This window comes from Corythoichthys intestinalis, chromosome 8, assembly GCF_030265065.1.
Source record: "Corythoichthys intestinalis isolate RoL2023-P3 chromosome 8, ASM3026506v1, whole genome shotgun sequence".
NCBI classification, from domain to species: domain Eukaryota; kingdom Metazoa; phylum Chordata; class Actinopteri; order Syngnathiformes; family Syngnathidae; genus Corythoichthys; species Corythoichthys intestinalis.
In genome coordinates, this window is record NC_080402.1 from 56,199,256 (window position 1) to 56,213,244 (window position 13,989).

The following is a 13,989-nucleotide window of genomic DNA, read 5'->3' on the forward strand; positions in this document are numbered from 1 at the left end:
TGCCGTCATAATGTGTGACATTTTGTAAATCTCACTGGAACAACAACAACAAACCAAAGTTCCAGCATCATCACATTGTCCAATGCAGATTCGTGACTCTTGACATACTAGAGATGTGTTTTCATTGTTATTTCTTTGTTTCTCATGATTCCATATTTTTTTCCTCAGAATGGAGTTATTCCATACATATTTCCCTACACTTGCTCTATAAAAGTAACATTTACTGACCACCACAATATTTTTTATTCATTTCTTTTCGTGTTTCTGAATGCTAGTTGAATGCTGAATGCAAGAGTTGCACATTTGAACTAATTCGTTATTTTTTCAAGCTTTTTATCTGAGTTTGTTCTACATGATAAAATGTCTGAGCGAGTGCTCGTCCGAGACTGGCGATTCCATACTTTTTGCTAAGGGTTGTATAATTCCATTTTTGGTTGATATAAAAATGGGACCAGAATAATTTATGTTCAAATGATTTCCATTACTGAGATGGCCCGGGAATGCACAGCTCAAGTGAACATTTTGTTATTGAGGGATGGGAAAATAAAAATAAAAAACAGAAACAGATAATATTGGTAACACAGACAGAGCCATCCTATAAAATTTATATATAATCTGTGCTACGCATACATGCTTACATTAAGATTCCTAAGTGGGACAGCATGGCCAAACCGTTGCCATGTTTTATTGGAATTACAAAAAAATACACCAACAGGACCGCAATCAGGAAGTGAACAAAGTGGACCATCAGATAACCTGAAATACAGAAAAGAGAATTACAAAAAAATAAATCCAACTACTCAAAAAGGAATTATCTGAAATGTTACCCCAGAGAGTAAAAGCAATTTGCCATCCAGAGTAGCGTGCGATGGAGGCCTGCAGAAAATCCATAGGAAGTTAATCATTTCTAAGGTTGGACAGCAAATATTTTAAGTGCGTGGTGTCACACCGACCACACTGGTAGCAGACTTGGGCTGGAGCAATTTCTCGGGGAGAAAACCTTTCTCTCCTTTCCAAAGTCTCTTTAAATGTTTCCTGTGGATACACAGACTAATATATATTGTATGTGTTCACACTGACATTGTGCATTTCTATTTCCACTTACCTGTAACATATCAGCACATGCAATGTGTAGGCAACTGAATTAAGGCTAGCAAAGATGGTGGTTGCAAACCAAGTTTCTAAAAGGAAAAAAATAATAGATTTTGAGTTGAATCTGCATTTTGGCTATGATTCACAGACCATTACCACCATTTTCAAATGCCTCAAAAGCCTAAACGTGCAAAGAAAGATTGGGGAAGACCATTGTTCAAATACAGATACAGGGGGAGACAATATAGGGAAATTAGCCTGGAGGGCCAGTGGCTTTTGAAGTTCACTGGCCCCACTGTCAAAACCCCTGGCTGAGGTCAACATGTCAGTTATTGATCCCAATAATCACAAAAAAAACCAAAAACAATTTGCTGGATTATTTTTGTTTTACGGTAGATTAAATGAAAAGTGCAGCAAATTGGTGCAAAAACATGAATCTAGTGCAAATAATCCTCTTTCAATTCCATAATCATATCCAGTGGTATGTAAAAGTATCTGAACCTTTAGGAATTTCTCACATTTCTGCATACAATCACCATCAAATGTGATATTTGTCAAAATCACACAGATGAAAAAAACTGACTGCTTTAAGTAAAACATGCCAAACATTTATAGCTTTTCATATTTTAATCAGGATAGCATGCAAACAATGACAAAAGGGTGAAAAATAAGTAAGTGAGCCATCAAATTTAATACCCCCCCTTTGGCAGCTGTGTTACTGGGAGTGATTCTGGTTCATGGTTTAACATGTGTTCCACAATTTTTACAATATGATTTACCTTAGTGTATTTGTCTTCCTCAGTAGTCTTTTAACATGCTGTACTTGATGCTGCTCAGTCAGTTATCTAAGTCCTGTTGGCACATTGAATTTATTAATTCTTAAATTTACAATTAAAGGCATTGTAAAACCACAAAACTGGTCTTGAAACCACATTTTGAAGGTCTTTGTCTCATCGCGGTATGAACTCCCAAAAGTCTTGGTCTTTAGTCTTGTATCGGCGCTGGACTGGCTTGCTGTCTTCAACTTTAAAGCAGTACTCCTCAAATGTGATCTGATCTTTGGCAAAATCACACAGATGAAAAAACTGACTGCTTTAACTAAAACCACTCAAACTAAGTTTTCATATTTTAATGAGGACAGTATGCAAACAATGAGAGATGGGGTAAATAAGCAAGTGAACCATCACATTTAATATTTTGTGCCCCGCTCTTTTGGCAGCAATAACTTCAACCAGACGCTTCCTGTAGCTGCAGATCAGTCTGGCAGATCGGCAAATCAGGACTAACCTTGGCCCATTCCTCTCTACAAAACTGCTGTAGTTCAGTGAGATTCCTGAGTTGTTTGGCATGAATCGCTGTCTTTAGCCACTGCATCTCAATGGGGTTCAAGTCTGGACTTTGACTTGGCCACTCCAGAACGTGTATTTTGTTCATCTGAAACCATTCTGAAGTTGATTTACTTCTGTGTTTTGGATCATTGTCTTGTTGCAGCATCCATCCTCTTTTTAGCTCAACTGTCTGACAGACGGCCTCAGGTTTTCCTGCAAAACATCATGACAGCCAATGTGGAGTGTCCAAATGCCTTTTTGCAAACATTAAATGAGCAACAATGTCTTTTTTAGACAGCCGTGGCTTCCTTTGTGGAATCCTCCCATGAACACCATTCTTGGCCATAGTTTTACATATAGTTGATGTGTGCACAGAGATATTGGACTGTGCCAGTGATTTCTGTAAGACTTTAGCAGACACTCTAGGGTTCTTTTTTACCTCTCTGAGTGTTCTGCGCTGAACTCTTGGCGTCATCTTTGGTGGACGGCCACTCATTGCGAGACAAGAAACAGTGCCAAACTCTCTACATGTGTAGACAACTTCTTTGTCGATTGATGAACATCCAGACTTTTAGTGATGGTTTTGTATCCTTTCCCAGCTTTCTACAAATCAACAATCCTTGATCGGAGGTCTTCAGACAGCTCTTTTGATCGAGCCATGATGCACATCAGACAATGCGTCTCATTAGGACAATTCTTACCAGGTGTGTGTTTTATAGTGGGCAGGGCAGCTTTAAACCACTCATCAGTGATTAGGCACACACCCGTCTTAAATTGTTTGGTAAAAAATGGTTTCAATTGCTCTTTAAGTCTCCTTAGGCGGAGGGTTCACTTACTTACTTTTCCCCCCTTCTGTCATTGTTTGCATACTATTCTCATTAAAATAAGAAAACGCATAAATGTTTGGGTAGTTTTAGTTAAAGCAGACACTTTTTTCCATCTGTGTGATTTTGACAAAGGTCAGATCACATTCGATGCTGATTTTTATACAGAAATGTGAGAATTTGTAACTGTATCTGTATCTGTAACATCAGCGTGTAACAAACTGGCGTGTGACGTCGACATTTACCCGTTTTCAACTTTACGACATGCACCAACCACTAATACCAAAGCTAATGACCCAACCGGAAACATGAAAAAACCCAAATCGACTAAACTGACCACTTACATATATTTTTATGTTTTCGGGAAACAAACACACACCAAAAAAAAAACCTTTTTTTCCCCTTGGGGACACCAGGAAGAGGTGGGCCCGAGGCACAGCCCCGTGCCTGGGCGAAGCTTACATGTCTTTCCCTTACCACCCTCTGGAAGTCTGCCCCGGCTCGGTTGTCATGGCAAAAAGTCAAAAGAGAAGACTGCGGCAATTATGGCTAACGATTTTCAAGCTAAACAGACATAATGACGATATCATTTTCTTCATAGACACGTGGATAAATCATCACGTTATGTTTAGGGTTGGGCATCGTTTGAAATTGAATGATTCCGGTTCCGGTTCCATGTTTGATTCGGTTCCGAACGATTCTCGATTCAGATTCTTTTAAGAGGCAGGGTCAAAAAAAGGTAGGGTCAAAAAATCTATTGTTTCTAAATTTATTAGTTTATATTAATGTCTTCTCGATTTTTTTATATTTTAACATTATTATTACAGTATTATTATTTATATGGATTTAAAATGTATTATTATTATTATTATTTATTATTAATACAATTTATATGAAATTTATGAATTACATGAACTTCTCACAGGGTCATTTTTAACTTGTATATAAATATCAGTGTTTGAACTGAAATGTGATGACGTTTCTTTCCACAGGAGTGGCGTGGCTCAGTGGTAAAGTAGTTGTCCCCCAAACCCAGAGGTTGTGGGTTCAATTCTCCGCCCTGATGAACACGCCTAAGTGTCCTTGAGCAAGATACTGAACCCCACGTTGCTCCTGGTGCTGCGTCACCAGTAGGTGGATGGTGAGATAGTGTAAAGCGCTTTGAGCGCCTTGAAAGGTGGAAAAGCGCTATATAAGTGTAACACCATTTACCACCAACACCACTTTTACAAAGATGTTTATTTTTTCAAAAGCTCACAGAGAAAACGTTTACTTATATTCCTTTACCATACATGTACCTTAGCTGGGAGCTACAACAAAGCATTAACAAAAATTCTTCAATTGATTATAATTTGATCTAGATGAGGCAAAATAATGAGGTTTCCTTATTTGTACAACCGATTCTGTTGTGTTTACAGACACATGCAATGTTTATGTTGTGACAATACCAGTTAGGCCAGCGAGTGGCGCTGTAGGAGTGTGGACGTATAATGCGGAGAAAAAGAGATGAGAGCATCTGGCTAAGATGCTTTATGATGTGATGCTATGTTTCGCTGCAACGAGTTCACTAAAAAAGTAATCGAATGCTTCATATGGCTGCTTCTTTCTTAATAAGCAACACAACACATTTAAAAAATTCTAAAATCCTTTTAATACTGTTGATTTTAACGTAGGCGTCTACTGCTTTAAGATGGCGGCTGTTTACTAATGCCAGCAAGTCTGTCATCTCACATCTAGTTCTCTTTATAAGTTCTAACGCCGCCGAGTCTGTCATTTCGCATCTAGTTCTATTTACATGTGCTATCGACCATAGCCCGACGTAATAATACGATATATTCTCGTACTATTCCATCATCTACTGCTTATTCCGGTGTCGGGTCGCTGGGACAGCACAAGACAGACATAATGGATTGTTTTACTTACCTGGTTCTGACGACGCAGCGTGTCAACAACGTAGCACTCAGCTATCTTTGCACTTGGCACTTACGCTAGCTATATTTCATGAAGCCGGTCGTGCGTAATTGGTCATGCAGCCACCTTTGCATGATATAGTTGTGTTGCAAATGTTGCACTGAACTGACTGGTCTTTTTTTTTTTTTTTGTAAAGTTAAGCCAAACTTGAGAGCGCAGCCGCACTGTGTCCATGGTTGTAATCAAGGTGCAATGCACAAACACGCGCTTCTATGGCTTCTTCTTCGTGGTTTTCGGCAGCATTTTTTCCCGCTTGGCGATCAGGGCATCGAAACACGGAAACGAAATTTAAAAATTTGAACGGTTCCGGTAGAACCGGAGTGTAATCCCATCGATACTCAATGCTCGATGCCCAACCCTAGTTATGTTCAAACCAAAGGTTTCAAAGTCATTAACTTTTCTCAAACTTGCTTGTCGGCATGATCTGCACACCTCAAAGGAAACCTCGTTTTTTTGTCTCATCTTTACCGAACCAATTCCAGCAGTCTCGCCACTGGGGCTGAAACTTTCTCAGCCTTTTCTTTTCATATTGGATTTTGCTTTCCCTCAACGTTCTCTTTCTTTAATGATATTTTTTCCCCGGGTTCTCTGCCGGGTGCTGGGGGAATGAGAAACCTGTACTGTAGTATAATCAGGCATGAAAATAGGTCAGGGGTGAAAAAAAGGTGAGAAGGGTGTGGAGGAAATATGTTCCGGTCAGAGGTTGCGCTAGACTTTTTCGTTGTCTGTCATTTTGACTGACAGGGTCATAAAAATCCGGTCATAATCTATGTTTACCCGTCACTTAAATTTTTAAAATGATGATAATGACATTGTGGTGACCCTTTGTTTGGCATAATTCACCTTCCGTACTTGTGTGTCCATTTGGCCGAGCGCGTTACCGGTGTAGGTTCAAGCGCCTACACCGGCTCCGACAGTCACGTGACAGAGACACTTAAGAGCCGCGCGCGGTCCCCTCACTATCCACTCGCTCTCGCTATATGATTGGCCGAAGAGTCGAAATGCTCTCCCGTGAAATGCCTGTTTAAAAATGTTCCCGTTGTTACTTCTTGCGTTCGCTTATAAGTGCCCATTTAAAAAGGAAAAGTGATGGATGATACTACACACAGAGCGTATTATTAACAAATGTTAAAGTTGTATAATCATATAGCGAGAATAAGAAACGTCACTGAGGCCCCAGTAGGTAGGTAGCCTACCATATGTAGCATATGGAACAATGAAATTAACAGTTCCCCTGCTGTGGCCTGAACGTAGTCTCACACTTTCCTCCTGGTGCACATGGACTTGAATTGCGTGCCCTCTTGTGCAGTCCCTGTTTTTTCACCTCTTTTATCAACACCATCGTCGTTTTGGGGCTTTTTGAAGAAACTTCGGACACTCAGTTGCCTTGACATTTTTTCAGAGTAAGGCCAATGACGTCATGCATCAAGAGAGACAATAGCTAATTAATATGCTCACTCGCCACCCTGTGGTCTGGGGTGTGAATTGCAACCGGTCAAATCGACGGATGGACTTCAGTTTTTTCCGTCACCGTTTTAAAAAATCGGTCAACGACGGAAAATATTCGGTTAACGTGACCCCTGGTTCCGGTACACTGTACAACTAGGGCTGTCCCAAACGAATAATTTTCTCCCGATTATCAGCCGTCTATTTTTACGATTAGTCGACTAATCTAACAATTTGTTCCCCCCTTTTTTTTTTTCTTACTAATTTAGCAATGAAATTTTTGATGACACTTATTAATTCACAAAAAAATTTTGGAACATTAAAATTATTAAAGTACAAATAAACGTGTAAATAACAACAATAAATCGCAAATAAACATTGAGGTCAAATACTCATAGCATTAACTAGAGCAACAGAATGGACTGTAAACAGATTCAGAACACTGACTTAGTCTTTCCAAAATAATTCAAAACTATTCTTCAAAAAAATATCTAGATCATTGCAATCAGATTTTTCATAAAGGTTGTCATTTTAAAGCTACTCTTAGTGTAGAATCTGAATTCTGAAGTATGTGGGATTAACTCCAAAAAAGTTTTATAGCAGATTAAAGTAGGTTGTCTTTTTTCCCCATTAGCCTCAATATAGCAATGCTAACTTTTACAGTGTTTAATATAGATGTTTCCCTATTTTGTATGTCTGAACTTCTACGACGTGTTGATGACCAATAAACATCTGTGAAAAGAACTGGAGTCTCATATGCCATCAACACACACGCTCAAATGTATGCATGCACGCACGTGACAATAAAATGCACCCGTGAAAATTACCGCTCTCATTTTTATTTACCGTGCGATAAATGGACTCATTGCATATCGCGACAGGCTTAGCAACTTCAATAAAACATGTCGTTAGTTAGTTAGAAGGATTTATGATCTGCCAGCTTGTTGTCTCCTGTCGTCTTCCAAAATTACAAGTGGGTGACGGGCGCTTTGGGTGTTCATTCTTGGCCGGCGTACAGCAGCCAAGCTTGGCATTGAAGAGAAAGGACACAACAGTGTACCCTCCTTTGTTTCTTTGAAATAAGTCAATGTTTTGGCCACTCTGGTGCGCTTTTTTTGGCTTTGTGCTGCTTTCCCCGCTTGCATACCAAGCGTCCGACATTAAAAAAAAAAAAAAATCTCCCGAGACCTCCCCCCCCTTTAAAAATGTTCTCCTTGGATCTACACAATTCGTGAATTTGCTGTTGTGACAGCAACAGCAACAGCAAATTTCGACAAAAGGTGAGAGATTTTCATGCCTGTATAACCTTAGGTGGGTACTGAGATACTGACAGTCAATCAGAAGCAGCAATCAGGTTGCGCACGTTGACGTGGGAGACGGAGAGCAACAGCTGCTGCATAGTGCATAAACTATAAAGGTTGCCTTTGTTTAAGAGTAAATCTGGGCCACTGGGCCATTAATTTTGTCGACCCCTGATGTGTACACTCTAGTGTTTGACATACTAATTATGAACATTACAGAATTAGTAAGACAGAGCCACAGGTGTGAGAGACTAGAGACTGCAAAACATCTAGCTTACTCACTTCTTGCAACGTCAATGAACTCTTCCAGTTGTGGCATCATTGCTGCCAAAGCCTCGTTCTGATCACAGAACGTCAAGTTTTTGAGCATGTTCTTCCACCTCTCCACTTTGCCAAAAGCAAAATTACTGAGACTGTAGTCAGCCAGAGTCATCTAAAAGCAATGGCAGATGGTATGTACCATTCAAAACATTTGACAGAGATTAAATGTTGATGCTATTTACCGTGTATAATCCTATGAGGGATATGATGGCAGTGCCAACGATTCTGTTAGGGAACTTGAAGTGGGGATCCCACTCATACACTCTGCTCTGGAACCAAGTCTGGGCTTTGCTACAACATGAGATGTTAAAGCAAATGTTTAGCTAGTTTCCATTTCTCTCTTTAAATGCAGTGTAATTCACAGCTGTGTTACTGGGACTGATTCTGGTTCATGGTTTCACATGTGTTCCACAATTTTTACAATATGATTTACCTTAGTGTATTTGTCTTCCTCAGTAGTCTCTTAACATGCTGTACTTGATGCTGCTCAGTCAGTTTATCTAAATCCTGTTGACACATTTAACTTATTAATTCTTAAATTTACAATTAATAGCATTGTAAAACCACATAACTGGTCTTGAAACCACAATTTGAAGGTCTTTGTCTCATCGCGGTATGAACTCCCAAAAGTCTTGGTCTTTGGTCTTGTATCGGCACTGGACTGGCCTGCTGTCTTCAACTTTAAAGCAGTACTTCTCAAATGTGATCTGATCTTTGGCAAAATCACACAAATGAAAAAACAGTGACTGCTTTCACTAAAACCACTCAAACATTTATAGGTTTTCATATTTTAATGAGGACAGTATGCAAACAATGAGAGATGGGGATAAATAAGCAAGTGAACCATCACATTTAATATTTTGTGCCCCCCTCTTTTGGCAGCAATAACTTCAACCAGACGCTTCCTGTAGCTGCAGATCAGTCTGGCACATCGATCAGGACTAATCTCGGCCCATTCTTCTCTACAAAACTGCTGTAGTTCAGCCAGATTCCTGGGATGTCTGGAATGAATCGCTGTCTTTAGGTCATGCCACAGCATCTCAATGGGGTTCAAGTCTGGACTTTGACTTGGCCACCCCAGAATGTGTATTTTGTTCTTCTGAAACCGTTCTGAAGTTGATTTACTTCTGTGTTTTGGATCATTGTCATGTTGCAGCATCCATCCTCTTTTTAGCTTTAACTGTCTAACAGACGGCCTCAGGTTTTCCTGCAAAACATAAACTTAAACCCATAAACTTTTGAATTCATTCTTCCATTAATGATTGCAAGTTGTCCAGGCCCTGAGGGAGCAAAACAGCCCCAAATCATGATGCTCCCTCCACCATGCTTCACGCTGGAGATGAGGTGTTGATGTTGGTGAGCTGTTCCATTTTTCCTCCTTTGGCAGCAACCCAGACGCTTACTGTAGCTGCAGATCAGTCTGGCACATCAATCAGGACTAATCTAGGCCCATTCTTATCTACAAAACTGCTGTAGTTCAGTCAGATTCTTGGCATGTCTGGTCGGCGTGCACAATATATCGTTTGAACAATGTGCACATGCGCAATAGTCCCATCACACAACATGCGATTAAAAAAAAATTTTTTTTGTGTAAACTTTTTTTTTCTTCATAAAAGCCGCAATTATTGAGGGACATGGCTTCCTGGATCCCTTTAAAATACACCAATCTTCATCATTCACAGATAAACCCCTTTAGCCCGGATTAAACAGTATTAATGAATACGAGGGATGGCCCGATCGCATTTTTGCACCCGAGGCCGAGTCCAAGTCACCTGATTTTGAGAATCCGCTGATACTAAGTCTCGATCAGATACCGGGAAAAAAAAGTTGTTGTTGTGAGGGCCTCTCACTTACATAAGTTGCCACAGCACTTCAGACTATGTACAAAGCTTAACAATGATTAATAATTTTGTGCCTTGATCATAGAGCTACCGAGGTGACTCTGGCCAGATCAAAACTACAAACCTGTCAATCATTGTTAACTTTAAGTACCAAACGCCAGCTGCACTGGTGACCAAGAAAAACAGTTTGGTCGCACTGGTTTTCATGATCGAGGATGAGAGGCTGTATGATCATGAAGCAGAATTTTATTATTTTTTTTAAATTAAAAACCCGATCATTTTCACCCGATTCCAATCATCTGAAAAATGCAGCGATCTGCCTGGATTCCGATCATGTGATCGGATCGGAACATCCCTAATGAATACAATGTGGTAATAGTGAGTCAACCAAAGTCTTCCCAAACAGAGCTATCAAAGACTGGTGAAAATTCTTCTATTTTTAATATCGCAATATATCACCAACCCTCCAAAAACCGCAACGTCAGTTTTTTCCAATATCGTTCAGCCCTAATATCTGGCATGAATCACTGTCTTTAGGTCATGCCACAGCTTTGACTTGGCCACTCCACAACGTGTATTTTGTTCTTCTGAAACCATTCCGAAGTTGATTTACTTCTGCTTTTGTTGCAGCATCCATCCTCTTTTTAGCTTCAACTGTCTGACAGACGGCCTCAGGTTTTCCTGCAAAACATCCTAATAAACTTTTGAATTTATTCATCCATTCATGATTAAAAGTTGTACAGGTCTTGAAGCAGCAAAACAGCCCCAAATCATGATGCTCCCTCCACCATACTTCACGCTGGGGCTGAGGTGTTGATGTTGGTGAGCTGTTCCATTTTTCCTCCACACATGACGTTGTGTGTTACTCCCAAACAATTCAACTTCGGTTTCATCAGTCCACAAAATAATTTGCCAAAAAATCTGTGGAGTGTCAAAGTGCCTTTTTGCGAACATTAAACGACCAACAATGTTTTTTTTAGACAGCAGCGGCTTCCTCTGTGGAGTCCTCCCATGAACACCATTCTTGGCTATAGTTTTACATACAGTTGATATGCGCACAGAGATAATGGACTGTGCCAGTGATTCCTGTAAGTCTTTAGCAGAAACTCTACGGTTCTTTTTTACCTCTCTGAGTATACTGTGCTGAACTCTTGGCGTCATCTTTGGTGGGCAGCCACTCCCTGGGAGAGAAGCAACAGTGCCAAACTCTCTCCATTTGTAGACAACTTCTCTGACTGTCGATTGATGAACAGACTTTTAGAGATGGTTTTGTATCCTTCCCCAGCTCTATACAAATCAACAATCCTTGATCGCAGGTCTTCAGACAGCTCTTTTGACCGAGCCATGATGCACATCAGACAATGCTTCTCATCGAGACAGTTCCTACCAGGTGTGTTTTTTATAGTTGGCAAGGCAGCTTTAAACCACTCATCAGTGATTGGGTACACACCTGACTTAAATTTTTTGTTAAAAATTGGTTTCAATTGCTCTTTAAGTCTCCTTAGGCAGAGGGTTCACCTACTTATTTTTCCCCCTTATGTCATTGTTTGTGATAAATGTTTGGGTGGTTTTAGTTAAAGCATACAATGTAAATTCATCTGTGTGATTTTGACAAAGATCGGATGACATTTGATGATGATTTTATGCAGAAATGTGAGAAATTCCAAAAGGTTCAGATACTTTTTCATTCCATTGTACAGTGGTGGCAAGAGTTTGGGGGGGTTGAAAAACATTTACGTCTTCCATGGGGGAAATGTCAAGAAATATCTGAACCGATTTTGTTACTAACGTTAAACCCTTAAAAATCTAATCTATTTTATGGTCTTGGTCTAGGTCCTGCTTCTTTTTTGGACCAGAGTTGACTCCCAAAAGTTTCGGTTTTGTCTTTGTGTCTGATTGGTGGTCTCAGCAAAGTCCATGGAAAGCGGGGTCTCGATGCCAATACTACGTATGCTCCAATATGCTCTTACCTCCTGTTCCAACTGTAGATGTATTCGAACATCTTTGACGAGCATGTAGACAAATCGTCCCAAAAGAAAAATGTGTGAAAGGACACAGGGCCATTGGATGATTATCTTCTGGTATTTGCCCAACATCTGTTAAAAATATATGAACATGTTCATTTTCTGAAATTAAAGGTAAACAAAAACAAATATGATAGATGTAGGCTGTATTGGCACCATGGAAAAAGTGCTTAGAAAATGGATTTCGTTCCACTGAAATGGATCTACATGATCTCTGCATTGTAATTTACATACGTTGCTAATTACTACCAAAAAAAAAGTGCTACTCACGGTTTCCAGTCATTTTTTAGTAATTAGCGTTTTCGTGTCGGTCTTTTTTTCCCCCGTGGCGCAGTGATATTGATACGGCGGAGTCGTATCGTCGGTGTGTGAAGCCATTTTAGGTCACGTGCACCAATAGGAGACGAGGACTGTTGCTATGCGCTTCGATAAACAAACAATATGGCAGCGACCGTGTCAAGCTACGACACGAGCGAAGATGAACCAAAGATAAGAAAACCGCATTCGGAATTTAGTCAAAAGGCATCGAAACGATGCTATATGCATCTCTCAACTGTCCAAGGGCGAAAAAGGGCAGGAATTTGGAAAAAACGTGCAGAGCCCGCGTGGTTGCGTCAGACAATGGCTTTCTTCCCAGGCTCCGTCGAAGGATCTTGCTGAAAATGTGTCGACTGGGATTTTTAACGACATTGACTACAGGTAAGCCACACACACGCCTTTTGTTGTGAATAACTATGGGAGTTGTGGGCTTCTGGTCAGATCACATATGAAGTTAAGACTTGCAATGTGAGTTCTGGGCTGTAGCGGTCATTATTATGATGTTAGATTGTTAACTTTGAGCAAAAAGTTTAGATTGACAAATAACATACTGTAGTATTTAGTCTGTTTAACCGTAGTTCCAAAAACCTATTTGATAATTTTATTCAGGAAAAAATGGCAGAATAGACAAGCCTATATAATTTGGATTGGAAGATTATGTAAATATGATATGGATGAAACAGTTCTCACATGGTTTATGTGTGTGTGCGTGTTTTTCAGAACTGAAACACCCTTCACTGACAGCTACAACTTCTTCTGTGAGACCGTCGTCCATTAAAAGATTAGAGTTGACCAGGAAGTGCTGCGAATGGACAAGCTTGTGGAAATATGGCTTTATTGGGACCATGGAAAAAGTGCTTAGAAAAAATTGATTTTTTCAAAGCCAATACCCTCCTAACTTAGTCACCAGCCAGAAATGTATCCTGATGTGAATACACAAAAATACAGATCTAGTGTTGCTGTTTTTGCTTGTTTTAAGTGTTATATTAATTCTGGCAACACAAAATCTTTATCAAATGTCATAAACACATCTACCAAACATTTGAAACAAGTATTGGTGCCTTAGTATACACATAGGTGAATTCAGAATGAGAAATGTAGCTAATTTCTTGAAGGAAACACTTCAACATTAATGATTTGCACCCAGCACAATGAAATATATATTGAATTAAACTAAAGGCTTATGTGTCATATTAAAAATATCACAACCTACTATGCAATGAAATATATAAAATAAAAAATGCACGCCATGATCATAAATAGCTGAAAATCAACCCAATTGCTACCACACCCTCCTAGATGTGAATCATGGCAAAAATGGAATAAGACAAAAAAATTAAAGGGTGATCAAAAATATAATGTGCCAAAATCATAAGGTGATACTTAAAAAATGAAAGACATCACAAAAGAAGTGATGGACACGTGTTGAAGATAACTTCCAAGTTTTATTTCATGTTTCACAAGTGCTCAAATGTGAGCACACCCAGCAGCACGGACAAAATCAAGCCACGATGAGAATTCCT

The 13,989-nt window shown here is 39.6% G+C and overlaps 1 protein-coding gene across 2 annotated transcripts in view; it reads right to left on the bottom strand.

Annotated features, from left to right (window-relative positions):
• Positions 1-13,989, bottom strand: part of stra6l (STRA6-like) — a 55,462-nt gene that overhangs the window by 20,674 nt on the left and 20,799 nt on the right. For both annotated transcript variants that reach the window (XM_057843872.1, XM_057843871.1), the window contains 8 exons: positions 12,095-12,220; positions 8,717-8,790; positions 8,466-8,574; positions 8,245-8,395; positions 1,106-1,181; positions 954-1,035; positions 828-876; positions 639-756 (listed from right to left, as the gene is read on the bottom strand). In XM_057843872.1, coding sequence (XP_057699855.1) covers positions 639-756; positions 828-876; positions 954-1,035; positions 1,106-1,181; positions 8,245-8,395; positions 8,466-8,574; positions 8,717-8,790; positions 12,095-12,220 — 785 coding nt within the window. The remainder of the gene's footprint in view (positions 1-638; positions 757-827; positions 877-953; positions 1,036-1,105; positions 1,182-8,244; positions 8,396-8,465; positions 8,575-8,716; positions 8,791-12,094; positions 12,221-13,989) is intronic.